At 46.1% G+C, this 19,436-nt stretch overlaps 1 protein-coding gene across 3 annotated transcripts in view; it reads right to left on the bottom strand.

The window, feature by feature from the left end:
• Window positions 1–11,354: 11,354 nt before the first annotated feature.
• Helz (helicase with zinc finger) overlaps window positions 11,355–19,436 on the bottom strand; it is a 142,876-nt gene continuing 134,794 nt past the window's right edge. For all 3 annotated transcript variants that reach the window (XM_055592127.1, XM_055592129.1, XM_055592128.1), the window contains one exon: window positions 11,355–18,773. In XM_055592127.1, coding sequence (XP_055448102.1) covers window positions 18,439–18,773 — 335 coding nt within the window. In that variant the 3' untranslated portion in view covers window positions 11,355–18,438. The remainder of the gene's footprint in view (window positions 18,774–19,436) is intronic.

Here is a 19,436-nt window from a genome sequence, read left to right as displayed (position 1 = left end):
TTTTTGGGAAGGTTAAGCCCAGACCAGAGTCTTTTGGAGGCGAGGATGGAGTTTCCCATCTGCCCTGATCCCTTGTCCATCACTCGTGTCTCTCCCTCTGAGTTCCTCTACAAACAGTGCACGTGGACACGAACCCAGACCTGCCCAGGGTCAGAAGAAGCAGGCCAGCAGGCATTTGAAGGAGCCAGCTCCCATGCACCTCCCCCAGCTCAGGCTTGCCTACCAGGACTGTCGTCCATGAAGATCTAGTCTGGTCTTTAGGAAGCTCCGAGGGGACAGCCTGTACTCATTCACCAGTTCTGAACATTGGGGATGTCCAGAGCCAGCTCCTCCCCCGCTTTCCTCCACCATGATAGGAAACCCTCTTCCGTAACCTGAACATCCCTCCTTGGCTTCCAGGATCCCCAAGAGACATTTTTAACTGGATAGGATCTGTGGTTGAAATAAAAGGTCTCAGAAACTTCCCCTTTTCTCTTGTGCCTTGCATAGCGATTGCTGATATTCCTGGCGATAGGCCCAGCACCCTAGACCCTGGAGAAGAAAAGGAAGGTATGTCCCTCTAGGGTAGTAGTTCTCAACCTGTGTTGTGGAGACCCCTTTGGGGGGTCGAGCGACCCTTACACAGGGGTCGCATGTCATATATCCGACATATCAAATATTTACATCACTATCGCAACAGTAGCAGAACTGCAGTTATGAAGTAGCAATGAAAACCATGCTATGGAAGTGGGTCACCACAACATGAGGAACTGTATTAAAGGGTCACAGCATTAGGGAGGTTGAGGTCCACTGCCTGGGCACTGAGGTGGAGTTCGCTCAGAGGTTCTGAATTCCAACTTGAATGTCTGAGCCCTGGAATTGTTTGGAATGAAACTAGAAACCTTGTGACTTGGGCGAGGGTGTTAAAAATAGGAGGGGTTATTTCTAGAATCATCCAGCCCCTCTCAGCACTGAAGTGCCACAGTAGAAGAAGAAGGAGAAGAAAAAGAAGAGGAAGAGGAGGAGGAAGAGGAAGAGGAAGGGCTTCACAGCACACATTTTAAACACTGCTGCCTCCTCAAACCTGTACAAAATGTAGCCTCCAGAAACAGAAGTCAGACTTGACTGGCAGACAGGGAGGACCCTTTTTGGTCCTTGCAGTAAACACTGGACTTGCAAATGGAACTTATTCTAGCATGGCTGGGGAGGGAAACACTTCCGCCTGTGGAAAAGACCTGGCCCACCAATTTTTGGGTAGCCTTCAAGATAGGAGTGGGTTTTTGTTGTTGGTGGTGGTGGTGGTTTTGTTTTGTTTTGTTTTTTGTTTTACAGCTTGAAAGACATTAAAATAACTCACCATGAATATCAAGACTATCTCATAATGTGAAAATTATATGGAAGTCAAGCTTCGGCGTCTATAAATAAAGTTTTATTGGCACATAGCCACAGCTGTTCCAATGGGTGGTCGGTGTGGCTGCTTCCCCACAACAGCATTGAGCAGCCTCATGAGAAATGTTTTCCCCTGCAAAGCAAAATATTTACTTTCATATTGGACGTGGTAGCACATACCAGCAATCCCAGTACTCAGGAGGCTGAGGCAGGAGGATCATTCTGTACCTATTCCCTTGACACAGGCTGAATTAGTTGCTTTTTGTTGCTGTAACAAGATGCCATGACCACAGAGGCTTATAGAAGAGTTGACTAGGGCTTATGGTTCTGGAGAAAGAGTCTATGAGGGGAGGGGGGTCATGGCAGCAGTCAGGAGTGGCAGTGGGAGCAGGAAGCTGAGTGGCCACATTTTCAACCACAACTGCAAATCAGAGAGAGCAAACAGGAAGCAGGGCAAGGCTCTACCCCCTCAGCGCCCACCCCAGGGACATACTCTCTTTGCAAGGCAACACCGCTTAAAGGCTCAACAACCTCCCCATACAGTGTCCCCAACCGGAGACCGAGTGTGCAAACACATGAGCCTGTGGGTGACAGTTCTCCTTTGAACATGGGGGCGTTCAGTGACCCCAGCACTGAGCTGACGGCCAGCAAACCTCGGAGGGCCCTCTCTGCCCACACTCAACAGCACTGGGGTTAGAGGCGCATGTGGCGATGCCAGCTCGGCTTTGATGATGGGATCTGGATGCTTGTTTGGCAAGTGCTCCTACTCACTGAGCTGCCCCCACCCCCCAGACACCTGAGGTTTTCGATCTCCGGTCCTTCTTGGGAAAACATTCGCCGACCCCTGTGTTCCCTTTCTGTCACCGTGACAAAAATGCCTGAGATAACCTAAAAAGAGGAAGGACCAATTTTGAGCTTCGTCTCGAAGGCCTCAGTCTACTTGTAGACAGGTTAGAATCCTGTCCTTTGAGTAGGTAGGGTCAGGGACTTTGTTTAACATGAGAAGTTATAGAAAATGGAGTTTTAGCCTTCTGCAACCTTTAAAGTCGAGGATCAGAGGCTCAGGGAGAATTGAGGTAGGCTAGAAAGATGGAAAGTTATGGGGACACAAAGGGAAAGGACTCGTAGGTTAAAGGCCGCAGATGCCCTGCTCTAGGAGGGCAGGCAAAAAGCCTTTCTTCCCATTGGAGAACAGTGTGCTATAACATGTTCTGAATCAATCAGTCAATCTCACTCTCTGCCTCTCCCTCACTCACTGTTTCTTGGCTTTCGGTAAGACAGAACACTGTGGTAGAGGACTTATGTTGAAGCAAAGCTGCTCGCCTCACAGCAGACAGAAAACAAAGAGAGGAAGGGAGTAGGGACAAGACACGACCTTTGATGATGCCCCCCAACAGCCTGCCTTGGCTCTACCTCATGAAGTGTCTTCCCTTCCCAACAGCTCTGCATATGGATATAGATGGACTGATCTGTTGTGGAAGGTCAGAGCCCTCAGGACCTGGTCATCTCCTGAAGCCTCACTGCTGAACACTGCTACTCTGTGGACCAGGCTGTAGCCATATGAGCTCTCGGGAACACACGTTATATTCAAATCATAGCATTCCTCCCTGGCCCCCAAAGGTTTATATATCCTTATCACACAAAGTACATTTAGTCCATCTCTGAAGGTTTCTTGCTCCAGGGTGACAATCATTCCTCAGAGGGGTCATTAACCCCCCACATACTTTTCTCGTCTGTAAATGATGCAGAAGAGGTAAGGGATATTTGCTCATTCATTCACTACCCCTAAGCTTAGAGCACTCTAGAAGGAAGGCATTTGGCCACTCTATAGTAGCCATTTAGGGTTTATAGGGATTCTTCTTTGACAGCTCAGGAGCTGATCAGTGGCTTGGCTGGACCCCTTGGCTTAGCTGAGGGGTCCAGGATTGACAACACAATCCATCCTGCTTTGGGGTTAAGAACTGAGTAGAAAGTCTGTCCCTTAGTTACGACATCTAAAGAGACCAAAGAGAGGTTCTGGGGAGGTAGCTCAGTGGATAAAGTAATTGCCGAGTGAGCATGAGGACCTGAGTTTGAGCCCCACGTAAAAAAGAGCATGTCTACAAGCTCTGGGTAGGCAGAGATGGGTCCATCATAGGGGCTTGCTGGCCAGTCAGTCTGGCCAAATCCAGCTCCAGATACAGAGTGAAAGACCCTGTCTCCAAGAAATAAGATGGAACGTGAGAGAAAGACTCCTGACAGCCACCTCTGGCTTCCACTCATGAAGGCATGACATGGTGGGGGAGGGGACAGATCAAAGGGAACGGTGACTATGATGCATGAATTGCAGTCACATGACACCCATGTAGAAATGTGGGAGAGATGGTGCAGCTCCCGCTGTCTGGTCCACTCAGGCAACAGCAGGAGACCATCCCAAAGATGCTATCATTGAGTCTGAGAGAAAATCTGCTCCAAGTGAGAGAGAATAAGGAAGTGAAAACCCTAAGGCTCTCACCAGGACCAGACCTCCCTGCATCCGTAAATAGGACCTTTTGCACCACCTACTCCATCTTACTCGATACCCAGACTTCTCACATCCTCCTCCAAGGTCTGTCCTGGTGAGGGTAGTTCTCACCCCTTATCAAGGAAACGTCTGTTTGCAACAGATGGATGTTGTTTTTAAACAAAATCCCAAACGTTCGATTTTACCAATAAAGACTCAGGGGCTGGATTCAGGGTTGAAAACCTGCAAGCTCAGAGAGGCAGAGAGAGCACCTAGCTGACCTTCCTTCTCAGCCAATATTCCAGAAAGGAAAAGCCCCTTCTCTTTCTCCACACTACCTTAAAAACCCTTCAAACCAAATGTCCCTCCTTTCTACTTCCTGTGTGTCTCTCTGTTGGTCCTCCAGACTCCTTTCACTCTCTATGGTTTTTTTTTTTTCCTATGTTCATTCCCTGTCAAATGGTTGCTTGCTCTGCCTCTTGACCTGTGGTTGAATTTATTTAATCCTGTTTACAGAGAGCTCTTGAATTAAAGGTGTGTGATAGGGCTGAGCCACATCACAGCTAGAAACAGGTTTTTCCAGTTCACAATCTCAGGGTTCACAGTGTGATCAAATATCCCGAAACAGATGTAGAGCACTACGGAAAACCACCGCAACTGCCCAATGTTCAGAATGGTGGAGTCCAGTCCCAGTGGCTACGTCTACAAAATACTGCCATCCCTAAGACTCAAGGAACATTGCAGAAGAGGGGGGAGGAAAGATCCTGACAGCCAGAAGATCAAGAAATTTTGCTTCGAGATTGAGTCTCCAAGTAACATCGGAAGCTACATCTGTAAAGTCTCACCAACGTGACCCTCCAAATGTGAGCTGAACATGGAGGACAGCAGTGAACATGCCAAACTTCATGAGGGAAAGCCCACGAGGCCTCAACCCTACGCAAAGAACTACAGGCAACTGAGTAAAGCTTGGAGCGAAAGCCATAGCCAGTCCCAGGGAAGAATGCACAATTGCTCGTCCAATGCCAAACTGTCAGCCTTGGAAGCATACATTCAAGTAGCATCCTATGGACTCAGAAGGTTATATTTGGGAGTATATATGCATACACAAATATACATATGCAGGCAGTAACAATTAATGAAAAAAACAGGCCATAAATTTGAAGGAAAGCAGGGAGGAGTATATGGGAGAATTTGAAAAAAAGGGAGAAATGTTGTAATTAAAATACAATTTCAAAAACTGAAAAAAAAAAATAACAGGGCTGGAGAGATGGCTCAGAGATTAAGAGAACTGGCTGCTCTTCTAGAGATCCTGAGTTCAATTCCCAGAAAACACATGCTGGCTCACAACCATCTATAATGAGATCTGGTGCCCTCTTCTGGCACACAGGCATACATGCAGGCAGAATACTGTATACATAATAAATAAATAAGTAAATAAGTAAATAAATAAATAAATAAGTCTTTTTTAAAAACCAGAATAAACAAACAAATAAAAAAGCCCTGGCCATCTGGAGCCACAGCTAAAAGAAGGAAGACCCATGACTTCATCCCACAGACACCTCCTTGGAGGGTCTCTGTGACACACTAGGGAGTCTCCCCATCTGTGTGTCCTTCACATAATCTGCCCCCAAAGTCATTCTTTCCACAGAACAGAACAAACAGATCTTGGAGGTTAAGACACACCCACGCACAGATCCGCCACAGTCAGGATAGAACTGTCTCAAAGGGGCCATTACTAGGTCTACCGCCGTGATGGCCGATGTTGTGTGCTGTGTTAGGTAGGCACTGTGTGAGCAAAGGCACAATTAGGGAGAAGTTATCTCCTTGCCTTTCATAGATGAGTGGCTTTAAGTGAAGGTCTATATTCTGTGAGGTTTGAGGGCATTCCGGGGACATTCAGAGGGTCATGATGATGGCAGTCATGAAGGTGACACGGTCTCCATTCCCTCACGTGACATCCATGACTCTCTCCTGTTTTCCTGCTTTTCATATTCTTTGTACTTAGCCCATTTTGGCCCAGTTCACTGCCCTTTTTGATTTGAGGGTCTTTGAAGGCAAGGCACATATTTCCTTCAGAACCATTGTAGTAGTTAGAACCTTCGCTACATCCATCCTTTCCCCAAGTCCTGCCCAGTGCCCAGCTCCCAGAGTCCCAGGACAGGCTGTGAGGCAAGCCCATGAACTAGAATGCATGTTCCATGAGGAAGAATGGGCAGGCCACAAGCCATGCAAGAATGCCATGAGGAAAAATAACAGAGCCCAGAAAGAGATTTGAGGCAGGAAAAGGCTACAAAGGGCTCCTTCCTGCTCCAATTCCCCAGCATCAGCTGTCTCTATCGCCCAAGTGGATTCTCTACACACACAGCTTCAGTCAGATTAGTAAGACAGCCAGCTGCATTCTCCACAGTGGCGCTCAAGGCTCCAGCGATACAAGATGAAATTATTTTCCAAGCCAGAGCACACTAGCTGAAGCCTTTGGGAACAGACAGATTTCTGCAAGAGCTTTAGACAGAGGTACAAAGCCACCTTTAACTATACGAAATCACAATATTTTTCTTTTTTTCCAGAACAGCCGACCCTCTACCCTGTTAATGAGCCAACCCAACAGGAGTCATTGTGGTACCAGATTGCACACAGGCTCACCTTGCATTGATCAGCTTTCCATTATTGGAACAAATATCACAGACAAATCAACTTATAAAGAAAAAAGCACTTTGGCCCACAGTTAGTATTTTAACCAACAGTTTTAGAGGCATCACATGACTGACGATCCTCTTCACTTTGATTTTGTAGTGGTACAACACATGACGTCAGATTCACCTTCTTAACAGTCTCATAATCCCCTTTAACGTTGTGCTCCCAACGACCCAAGGACCTCAAACTAGGTCCCCACCACTTCCAATTGTACCACAAGCTTGGGGCTGTGCCTTTAGCCATGGGTTTATGGGACATACCTGTCCAGATCTTGAGAAATCTGTGTGTTCCCATGAGCTAAAGTCTCTTTGCTGACCACTTTCCCCATTATCTGTTACTTAGTCTCAGGCTATAGAACTTGCTTTAAACTTGGTCACAGAATTTAGGAGACTGAATCTATGAGACTGTCTCTTGGATAAACCGTTGGGCTAGAGCAACCACTTCTGGTTAGCCTCATGAAACACCAGGAAAAAAAGACAAGACCCTTCCCCGAATTCCCATGCTTTCATTTCCCTTTGAGTTCCCCTGACTCTTGCTAGGCATCAGCGTGCATGCCTATAATCCCAGCATGTGGAAGGCTGAGTCAGGAGGAATACATGAGTTGGAGAAGTAGCCTGGGCTACATAGCAAGACCAGTGTTGAGAGAGAGAGAGAGAAAAAGAGAGAGAGAGAGAGCTTTCCATACTGATAGGAACATTCCTAGCGTTTCCTCTGCAAGGTCTATGAGCCACACCCTCAGGCACCCACCCACACCCGGACAGCCTGTTATCAGTGCTTCAGTTTAATTAGGGAGCAGACACCACAGGGGCCACCTCCTCCCCCGGTTCCCTGTGAGCACCCAGCCAGCCACATCCACCCTCAGAGTCCATCACCAGCTCCTCTGGACCAGCTCCCCACAACCAGCCAGTGCCGCTCTGTGCTGAGGGATTAGCAGCAGTCTCCTGAAAAGGTTTAAACCGTTTGGCAGTGCGTCAGGTTTAATGAGCCCAGGGTGGGCTTAGAGCAGAGGTTTTTACAAGCTGCAGCTGCCAGCCAAGTTAATTGCCTCCCTCTGTGGACACCATATCAGCCAGGGCTTTGGAAAGGGGGAATTTCATCATGTTTCCAGAATAGTTTATGATCATGATAGGTGTGTACCATGTACCCATAGACCAGGCTACGCTAAAGGGGGAGGGGGCACCCATCAAAACTGACAAGGCCATGGCGAGGCTGAAGGATCACATTCTGTGACCCCTGGCATGACAGAAAATAAATGAGGGGCTACTGCTGTCACCACTCTAAGCTTCAGGGCGTGAGGAGGACATCACAGCTTTCCGTGCCTTCATCCCTGGTCATCCCTCTTGCTGAGGGGCTGTCATCTGGTCACACTGTGGCCAGTGAAGTGGGGGTGGGGGTTGCCCTTAAATTATTCTTCCTACCAAACCTTGCCACCCAGCTCAGCAAACACTCCCGAAGGATGAGACCTCTGCCATCCAGGACTTACATGCTCTTAACTTTAATACAAAGAATGTCAAGATTCAATTGCAAGCACTGAGAAAGGGGACGTCATCCAAGCTGAGGAGGTGGAATTTACCTGGTCTTTTTTTTTTCTTTTTCTAATTTTGTTTTTCAATTTAAGTTTATTTACTTTACATCCCAAGGGTAGCTCCTTCCTCCTCTTCTCTCCCTCCCCCCCAAAAAAATGGGGAGCTCTCCTCCCCCATATCAACCCTCCCCAGCATATCAAGTCACAACTGGACACAGCATATCCTCATCCACTGAGGCCAGGCAAGGCAGCCCTGCCGGAGGGAAGTGATCCAAAAGCAGGCAATAGAGTCCATGTTAGAAACAGCCCCCCCTCCTCCACTTGCCAGGCGACCCACATGAAGACCAAGCCACCCACTGGCCACATATGTGGGGGGGGCTATGTCCAGACCATGCATGCTCCTTAGTTGATGTCTCAGTCTCTGTAAGCCCCCGTGGGTCTGAGTTAGTTGTCTCCGTTGGTCTTCTTGTGAGGTTCCTGTCCCCTCCAAGTCTTTCCATCCTTCCCCCAACACTTCCACAAGACCCCCAGAGCTCCGCCCCACGCTTGGCTACAAGTCTCAACATCTGCTCAGCTGCTTGGTGGAGCCTCCCAGATGACAGTCATGTTAGGCTCCTGTCTGCAAACACAGCAGGGCATCAGTAATAGTGTCAGGGGCTGCCTCTCTACCGTGGGTTGTGTGTCAGGCTGGCCACTCATTGGCTGGACATTCCCTCAATCTCAGTTCCCTCTTTATCCCTGCACTTCTTGTAGGCAGGGTAACTTTTGGATCCAAGGTTTGATGGGTGGGTTGTTGCTCCCCTCCCCCGACTAGGAGACCTTCTTGGTTAGAAGATGGTCACTTCAGTCTCCATGTCTATGGGGTCCCCCCACAAGAGTCTTAGCTAGGGTCACACCCATATCCTCCCAGGAGCCTACCCTGTGTTGGAGGCACAGCCCTCGAGCAGCAGTGGTGAGGTCGCCCAGGGCCCTCTGCGGTCCACTTCCCCAATGCATCCCACACCCCAGTTCCTGGACTCCCACCATTTGCCGGGACCCAACCCAATCAGTGGCCCAGAGGCCAGCACAGATCAGGGAGCAGCAGGTGGAAGCCCTCCACCATCTACTGGCCTAGTCTTCATTAGTAGGTAGAGCATCCCAGAGTAGTCGTGGGGGCTGGGGTTACAGGGCTGAAAGGACACGGAAAGAAGAAGTAGGGAAGTAAGCAAGTCTGGAGCTTGCTGGACCTTTATCAGTAAGTCTGTGTGGCCTGGGGGCATTTCCTTCTCCAGAACAAGACGTGGGAGCTGCCAGTGGGCAGAGTGCATTCTTTCATAGCATTCAGTCTCTAGGTGAGACCCCCGAGTACCAGGAAAAAAAAAAAGTTATCTTAAGATAACTAAGGAGATAGATCAATGGGTGAAATACTTGTTATTAAGAGAGAGGACCTGGGCTCAGATTACAGAGCCCATTTAAAGCTGGATGCCACAGCACGCACCTGTAATCCTGGCTAAGATGAAATGTGGAGACAAAAGGAGCCCTGGAAGTCAGCTCGGCACAGGAAGTGGTAAACGAGAGACTGCCCCTAACAAGGTGGAAGGTGAGGCCAGACACCCGAGGTTGCCCTCTGATCTCCACGAGTGTGAGGTGGCACACACACACACACACACACACCTGTACTCTCACACCTAGGTGCTGCCTCATGCAGAAAGAGAGGTTTAAAACAAAAGAATTTAAATTCTTCAACCGTCCATTTTAAAAATGCAGGACCCTGTGGTGTCAGATGTGATAGCACACACCTTTAATCTCTGCACCTGGGAGGCAGAGCTGTGTTGGAGGCCAGCCTGGAATGTCGTGAGTCCCAAACCAGCCAGCATTACATAATGAAACTTTGTTGGGAGAGGGGAAGGGACAGGGGGCAAGAAAGGCCACGATGGGAGAGCCACTGTGGGTCTCCAGAGAATGGCGCAGGCCAGTTGCAGAAAGGTGGACAGCTACATACGGTCGGTGAGATAAGCATGAAGCCTGGCCATCCAATGGCCAGTTCTTCAGACCCTTGAGATTTCCATCTGATAAGGGTTGACTGGTTGAGACAAAAACCACCAAAACCACGTCATCTAAGCAGCAGCCTTGGGGTTGGGGCCTCGTGAGTGCTCTAGATTTAGCAAGAGCAGCAGGTGCTCCCTGCCCACTTCATGCCAGCCCAGCCTTCCATTCTCACTGTGGGACTTCCCACCTTGCACAATTAATCAATTACAATCTCTGCTGAAAGCAAAGCCCTAAGAATCCCCCTTTCAGTTCCACACAGATCACAGGTTACTTCTGCCGAGCGGAGAGCACCCTGCATCCACCACGCTTACGTGGAAGAAATGGGTTTTCTTCTTAAAATCCAGAGGCGGGTGTTTATCCTGTCTAGACAACACAAAGCAAAATGTCTATTTGCAAACGGAGGAAGCTGCTCAGTGGTTAGAGCACGTGCAGAGGACCTGGGTTCAGATCCCAGCATCCACATGGTAGCTCACAACCATCCGTAACACCAGTTCTAGGCTAGTCTCTTCCACAGGCACAGGCACACGCAAAGTGCACGGACATACATGCAGCCAGAACACTCACACACAAAAAGCTACCTAAAATAAATAAATAAATGAGCAAGAACAGATCCAGGGCAATGGATTTTAGGCTGTCGTCCCTAGGAAGGCCAACCATCTCATTCTCAACAGCGCCCCCACAGCATGGTGTCTTTAAGCTGTACTAACGGTGCCATATTAATGGAGTACTAAATACAAAATATGGCACAGAAAGCTGCCTGCAGCTTACTAGTGCTTCTCAGAGCTGTATCATCATAGACATTAACGTTTTCCCAACAGAAACAAGGTGGATTGGAGCAATCCTCTGTATAACTGTGAGGTGTAGCACTAGCCCTATTTTAATATATCAGTGTGTACTAGATTAATGAGCTCTCAAATTCCAAACCACCCAAGCCCGGGCCGGTATCAATGACTACAAGACTTGTGGAGAGTAATTCACGACATTTGCTTAAAATAATTCCGATGCAGAGAATGACACCCTGAAGGGGGCTCATTTTGTTGCCTTTTAAGTAAAAGGTGGCATCTGTGCCTTGAGGCTTTTGCTCCTGTTGGTGCTTGGTGTCACAGATGTCAATGAAGTCACTACTTCACTTCCTCACACTCGGCTCTCCTTCCCATGAGCTTCACTGCATCTGTGATGAACTGGCCTCTTCAGCACTTTTAAGCTTAGAGGGAATGGGGAGCCGAGAACGGAAGTACACACAAAACACTCTCCAAATTATTAAAAAGGCATTTTTATTATAAATACATTTTAGTTGTAGCAGTAAAATACATTTTGTGTTACCATGAATCTTTTAAAACAAAACAAAACAAACAAACAAATAAAAAAAAAAAAACTTCACCGACAATGATCACACCGTAGACTCCCGGGCTCAAAAATGTGTCCTAAGGAAGTAGCATAAGCTAAGGGGACTCCAAAAACCGAGTTAGGGAAGACAAAGAAAGGAGAAATGAAAAGCCTTGGTGGATAGCTGTGGGGTTATCTAATGATACAAAATCATCTTTACTTTCAAGAATCAATTCTCCAGGTATTAGGGCCTCTCAGATGAGGTATGATACACCGCAAAGGAACACAGTTGTTGTTATTACTCTTGGCATAGATTATGTTTAATTAGATGCTGCGTAAGTGGTGCTTGTCAGATAAACGAACCAGGGTGATTTCATGCGTGGCCTCTCTTACGGAGGCTTTTCCGGCAGAAGACCCAGCATGATTCTTCTACAGAACTGGTCCTATATATCGCTGACCACATTTAGGGAATTGTATTTTTTAAAACACTAAAAAGAAAGATCCTGTATCACTCTTTACTAAAAATGCAAACCCCATTAGCTTCATAATTCAGAGAAAGTATTTGAGCCACTCCATTCACCTGGGATGCAACTATGACATATAACCACTACCTTTATGGGTTTCAAAGAATCAGGTCAGGTGGCTGGCACAGAAGTCAGATACAGTACTTGATGTGCATGTCATACACATGGAGATATAGGCGCAGGCGTGGTCCCGATACATGAATATCAAGAACCCTTCCTCTGTGTGGGGGGAGGGGAAAGGGGAGGGGTGTTGTTGAGAAACAATCTCAGGTCTGACACTTTGGGACTTTAACCTGGACAAGAGCCCTCCACGCCCCCCCCCCCAAAAGATACAAAGTGGTACCATGCAAGGCAAATGGCAAATAAACCAAAATCCCTTATAAGCTGGGAGTGCATAGAGGAAGCTGTGCCGAGCACACCAGCCACCCACAGCTAAAGCTTCCCGGGCCTGTTATGTAGGAAGTACTGGGGGCTAAGGATTCTAAAGCTGTGCATCCTACGATGGTCACTGTGTCTTATACGTCTACGCCTATGCCGTTCTACAGTCTATTACCTTAAAAAATAGATTTGTTTTCTTGCTAGTAACTCAGAATACTCAAAGCCAGACTAAAAACCGGAAGCAGAGGCCAATACCCGCCAAGCTGCAGCCCAGGCTGAACATTAAACTCAACACACAAATGTAAAAATATCCAAAGACCTGTCAGGCTTATTACGTTGTAGGCAGTTTCTTTTTCAAAATAACTCGCTCATTCAGGCCTGCTATGACTTAGGAAGTCACTCACGCTGTGGAGACGGGTGTGTTCCCCTCAACTCTTCTGCAAACAGACAGAGTTCTTCAAGGTAGCAAGGGAATCAGAAACAATTGCTTCTTTTCTGCCACATACAACACCCAGGCTCTCCCTAAGGCCTGCTGGCACGGCAGAGAACCCAAAATAACTTTGTTAACCTGAGAAACATATAATACGAAAGTAAATCCTTTGCCCTCATGCCAATACACATACAAAAGAAGAAGAGAAGAAGAAGGAGAAGAAGAGGAGGAGGAGAAAGAAAACAAGAAGCTATAGACTCCGTTATTTGGGGACTATCTAACGTCTCTGATGCTCCGTGTCACTGCCACCCTGGGACAGGGACTCCCACACTGTGAGCCTCGATGAGTGCGGGGACACTCTCGGGGCGTCCGATGGCTTCTTTCCTCAGTTCTCTCTCCATGTGTAGGGATGAGGTCAACTCTAAAGCACATCCCACAAATGCACAGCTTCCAGATGGCAGCCGGGCAGCTGCGTCCTTAACAACAAACTCACCCTAGAAATGAAAGTGCCCCTGCACCCCAATGAGGAGGAGCAGAGACCCCAAAGGTACAGAGAGCTTTTTCAACAAATGGGCCACGTGTGGTGTCAGGATGATTAAAATGACCCAAGAGTAATGAGATGAAAAACCCTCTGGCTTTCTCTAGACCAGCGGTCTTCAAAGCGCGCTCCCTGGGCGGCTGTGGCAGTCACCCTGGGGTGGATCCAGCCATCTGTACTTCAACAACCCATCCAGGGAAAGCCAAGGCTGACTTCAGCTTCACAATCAACTTTTTTTTTCTTTTTCTTTTTTTCTTTTTTTTTCTTTTTTTCTTTGCTTGCTCTCGCTCACAATTCTAAAATCTTAAAATACGTTAAGTTTGTAAATAGTTATCACTGTATGTAATTTGTCACCCTTTCCCCCTTCACTTTCAAACATTAAAATATTAAAACAATTATTCCATAAAAATCAAAATTTTTCTTAAAAGGTGATATCGATTTCCCCTCCCCTTAGTACGTCATTCTAAGGCAGGCAACCACATGCTAGTATGCTAACTAAAGTACAGAAGAGACCTCAGATGAGGTAGAAAGAGCCAAAAAGACCCCCGAAAACCAAACTGAAAATCTCACAATATTGTTGAATGAACTCATAGAATTATATAAAACTTACTATACTTTATGTTTAGTATTTGTATCAAAATAAAATCTCTCTGTTGAACAAATTGCAAGTCACGTCTGGTCTACCACTGATGACTGAATACTACAGGACACATGGGCTTTCTCTTGAAACTCTTTTCAGAAGCTTCAGGCTACCACTGGCTCAATGGGCTGGAATTTACCCGCAGCTCACAAGTCCAAGTGTAGACTCTTCTATCATGTACCTTCCTTACAAAAACATTTTTAAACAATGAGGGTTTCTTTAAAGATCACTGTAAGGTAGGTATTTTTCAGTAGGCTCAAAATGTCTGACTGTTACACTAAAACTTAAAAAAAAAAAGTATGACCTGATATTCTAGCTTAGAGTTGATGACATAATGCCACTTTCTGATGTTTTATTAGGATGTTAAACTTGAGAAAAATCCTCTGTTTCAGTGGTCTTGGAATTGCTAATTAAATGGAGATAACAATGGGAGAGGGCAATGTGAGGAAGGCTTTTGTTTAAGGACCAAGGTGATGAGTCTGGGTACCATGATGTGAGGGGCACACTACGAAATATTCTGAACAAGAAGCACAAGGCAAAGCTTCAGTCATCTTTTTCCTAATTTCTGGGCAGCCTGAATATGGACCAGATGACAGATCAGATCTACCAAAACATGTGTACCCAGGTGTGAGAAGACAGACAGGGCAACGGTGGAAGCAGGGGGTTCATTATGCTAAGGGGAAGATAAGCAAAAAACAGTATCTACTTAATGAGAACCTTAACTGTGAGGAGGTTGAGAAGTGGATGGGGAGGGATGAACAGCATAAATAATATTTTAAAGCAGTAATTCTATGTTTTACTATACGAGAAGTTTTAATCTTGTATTTTTATAGAATTTTTCTTTAGCAAAACTCTCCACTACACAATGATTTCTTCACTCATGGGCATCTCCTAAAAATCAACTATTTCAGGAAATCTAACATTCTCCATGACAATATTTGAAACACTCAGATTTAACCTAAATCTATCTGTTTTCAGACCCTGACTCTTAGTCATGGTGGCTAGAAATACATTCTTTTATGTTTTCAGCTTTGCTCTCAAAATGAAACATATCAAAACACAGAACCTTCAACTACACTACAGCAATGCAATACAACATATAAGCTCAAGGTTAAAAGACACAGTGAGCTTCCTTGGAGCCTCAATGCCTGCAGAAAGAAGAAAACCTCTTCAGTGAATAGGCTCTGGAGACTGCTCTGTTTATCGGGTAATGCTTATTCCATGAGACTTCTGTTTATTTTACTTACCCTGCAGCTCTCTGAACAGAAAAGACTAGTTGATGCTTCTATCAAATCTGAACTCATCCTAGACTTTTGATTAGAAGAAAACAAAAACAAAAAAATAACCCACACTGGACAATTTTATGTTTTCCTCACACAGGACGACCCAGACAGAAAGCATGTCTGTGTGAAGATAGGAAGACTGAGGCCATTACTCTGAATGATCAATTAAGTAACTACTGCTCGATCAAAATATTGTGATTAGCAATGGCAGGGCCAGAGTGGACTTCTTTGAAAAATACACCAAAAAATATCCATAATATGAATGAAGTTTGTCAAATCTCAACAGGAATTCATTTTTAGATCAAAAAGGGAAGAGGAGGAACAAACTTAGCGTTGAATGCTCTATGAATTATCACCTAAAAGAACTGAAAGAAAAAGATGGGAAAAGAAAGGGAGAGCGGGAAGGAGGAAAAAGAAAGACCTCAAGCTGTAGTGAAATGACCAAAAACAGTACTGGCAAGAACAAGGAAATGCCACCTAGAAAAAGAACAAAAGACATGAAAGAAATCATAAGAAGACGTCAGGAGAAATCTGCCCTCAGAAGAAAAGGGCATCACAGAGCTATCAAGTTTTCTTTAAAAAATAAATGTGTGCTTATGTATGTAAACAAACACATATATACACACACAGATGTACATATGTTCCATCTGAACTCTAAAGTTGAATCTAATGAATGAAATAAGCTGTTTCCAGGAGGCTGACTAACGCTGCTAATACTAAGACTGAGTAACAGCACAGAGCAGCAGTGGGAACTCACAATGGCTCTTCAGGTAAGATCTGCTGTCGACTGTTACAAGATGCCGGCACAAGTAACAGGCTCCTCAGGGCCAACAGGCTCCTCAGGGCCCACACGGGGAAGACAGGAGTCACGCTGGGAAGGAGGGGGCCGGGTTAAAACAAGCACTTTATCCAGACCATGAGAACATGGAAACAAATCCTCAACTAGCTGCAGAAACAAGAGAGAGATGGGAGCACTCAACATTCCCAACACCGCGGTCAACTAACAAGTAGCTAGTGTCATTTCCTAGAAACACGCACTCTGAGAATGTCACCGCACGTCATTTAAAGGGGCCCGCCATCAGCATTTTTATATAAGATGATAGGGTGCACGCATGACTTTAACTAAAATATAAATAATTTTTAAAAACTGATATATTTTTTTAAAGGTTCAAGTATGAAAAACAGAAAACTAGGTAATTATCTCCTGATGAGCGGTAAACTGGAAGCGGGCAATACAGTTCTGAGTTAGCAAACTGGCTCTGAACACTTGGCTGACCTGTGCTGTGTGTCTGCCTGTGTGGGGTGGGGCTCTCACTGATGGGACACAGGCAGCTTCATCCTGGGAGAGTCCTACTGCTCGTCTGGGCACAGAACTAGAAACCACAGAGTGCTGTGGCAACAGTTATCCTGTTCTGCCAACGGTGTGCCAGCGACGTGCTGATGTCACATCTTGCAGAGCGCGGTGGCCTGGCTCACTGGACCCACACCCCTGCTGTGATCTGCACTAGCTATCAACACATCTTCAGTCTGGGGGTCCACATCAGCCGCCTCACAAGAGGTGTGCAGCCCGAGGCGGGAAGCCAGGTGCCAGTGGCTCGGCCCTGAGCACAAAAGTGGCACTGAATTAGAGGCTGCGGCATGGGTCCTGGAGGTGGCTGGTCCTTAACCAGCACAGCCTTTAATCCCACACTATCGGGGGCTGCAGCCGGCTAGTCAGACAAACTCTGCCTTCCGTGCCACTCTCCACCCAGTTTAAGATGTCCTGTCAGCACAGTTCCAGAACTATGCTTGAATGATCATCAGGAAGATTGGGCTCTTTTGAAATATCTATCCCCTGGTCTCATCTTAGTTTAAAAAAAATAAAAAATAAAAGATATATCATAGTCTCAAGACATCTCAGAAACATAAAATTCGAGCTACTGGATCAGGAAATGGTAAGGACGTTCCTCATTCAACTGTGTTAAAGCACACATGAAAAGGCCAGCCTCTCCTTTTAACGTCCATTCAAAACAACTGTCAGGCTGTGGACCTCTGCAGGCGGTGGCTTCAACTTCAGATTTATAATGGGTTCAAGAGTGAACTTCAGAAGACTCAAAGGATCTGAAACATGCCCTAAATTTTGATCAATTTTTGACGAACATTTTTTTCTTTAATGATATTCCTCAAACAACTAGAAAAATCTTAGAATTGCCATGTGTAATGTCATATCTTAATGTAAACATCAAATAAGGTACCAAAATTTTTCCTGGAGGAAAAGAAAGCCAAACCTTTAGTGGGCACAGTTCTTTCTGCCCTGGGGGGTAGGGGCAGGCCACAGACACTTACACATGCAGAGTGAGAAAAGGATTTTTCACTAAATTCACGCAGTTTTAAAATAGTTATCAAGTCTACTAAGCACCAACAATCCTAAAAATTTTCAGCTTCATGATTTGTGTTTTTTTTTTTTAAAAAAAAAAAAACAACAACAACACACTCTCAAATTAACATTAAAAACAAGCGGGAAGTGTTGCTTGTCAAAAACCAAAACAAAACTAAGTATGCCAGTGGGTTTTGGCTAGTTTTTTTTTTTTTTCTTTTTCTTTTTCACATTTCAAAACCCAGTGGCATACAGAATACACATGGGCAAAGAAGGCCTTGACCTCCACCCTATGCTGATGGAGAGAACAGCATGTCACAGAGTCTAAAACTCTGAAAGTTTTAGAACGCAGCATCCTGTCACCAAAAAAAAAAAAAAAAGATAAAGTTTTTAGAAGATGCTGCCCCTTTATTTAAAAAAATTTTTTAAGTGAATTTAAGCAAAAATAACATACATTTGTACATCAACTGGCCATTTCTGGTACAGAAACCCAGCATGTGGTAATATTATTGAATAAATGTAAATGCTACTTAACATTTTTTTCTTTTTAAATATATTTTAGACAAACTTTTTTCTTTTTTTTTTATAGTTGCACAATTAACCTCTTAGCTGCTAGCTTGATGCAAACATATGTAACAATACACAAATTTAAAAATATTTTTATTCTACATAAAAGCTGTCGAAATTCTGACTCACATCAAAAATGCAAAATAATGGAATATACTTTCAAACTTAGGCGCAGGTCTAGCAGCAAGGGGACTGAGTGCGAGCACGGTCAACATTACGGAGGGCTGTGCGCAGGCGCAGCCGCCACCTCAATCCTACGGACAACCAGGAACCCAACATTCAGAGGCGAGCGAGGGCGGTCACTTGAAGTAGGAGTAGAAGCCGTTGCTGCCCGGGCTGCTGCCTAGGCTGAGCTCCTGGAACAGGGACAGCGGGTCGCTGCCCTTCTTCGCCTGCTCGGGCGGGGGCCTGGGCTTGGGCGGGGCCCGCAGCGCACTGGCATAGGACATTGCCGGCTTGCTCCCTGCCGGACTCTGCTGGTGGCTGCTGTTGGCCGACTCTGCGATCTGCTTGTTGGGCATGAGGGGTGGGAACTGGCCGAGGTGCTGCAGCACCGAGTAGTTGAAGGAACTGGACGCCTCCCCGCTGTCGGGCTTCAGCTGATCCTCAGGGGGTTTGACAGTCTTGGGCGGGGCTACAAGCAGAGAAAGTGACAGGGTTTAACCAGGCCACAGGATGGGAAACCACAACCCCTCTCTTGAAGAAACACCATAAAGGAACACCCATGGCCACCGGAGCGCTGTCAACAGGGACGGGAAAGCCGTGCTGCCAAGTAAAGGCTCGGCTATCTGCCTGGGCAATGGGTTACTGTGAAGTGGAACATGCATGTGCCCGCAGTGTCTGCTCTCAAACCCGGTCGGGGGAACCAGGTCCACTTGTTACAGCCACTCCCCTTTCTTGTAACACTCATTTAAATTGAATCATTTTAGTTTTCTCAGAGAAGATCTTGCTATGTAGCTCAGGCTGGCTTTGAACTCCTTATCCTCCTCCTCAGCCTGCCCGGTGCTGGGGGAGCGGATGTGCACCAACATGCCCAACTGCTATATTCTAAGTGAACACGGAAGACTGAGAGGGGAGAAACAGAGGTAAACATCACATCTTCTACTTCCTGGCTTTCAAGGTCTTTAAAACCTGGTCCCACTCTTCCTGAGCAGTGTTATCCATCAACATATAGCTTTTGTTTCCAGTCTTTTAAGCCTTAAAAGACAGCGTATTGTATGAGAGAGCAACAGAAGAGGGAGAGCACCCACGCACCCTTGCAAGAACACACAGTGGCTTTTGAGCAATGCAAATGTGG

The sequence above is a fragment of the Psammomys obesus genome, unplaced genomic scaffold, assembly GCF_907164565.1.
Source record: "Psammomys obesus unplaced genomic scaffold, mPsaObe1.curated_primary_1811, whole genome shotgun sequence".
NCBI lineage: Eukaryota > Metazoa > Chordata > Mammalia > Rodentia > Muridae > Psammomys > Psammomys obesus.
This window is presented reverse-complemented; position numbering and strand designations above follow the sequence as displayed.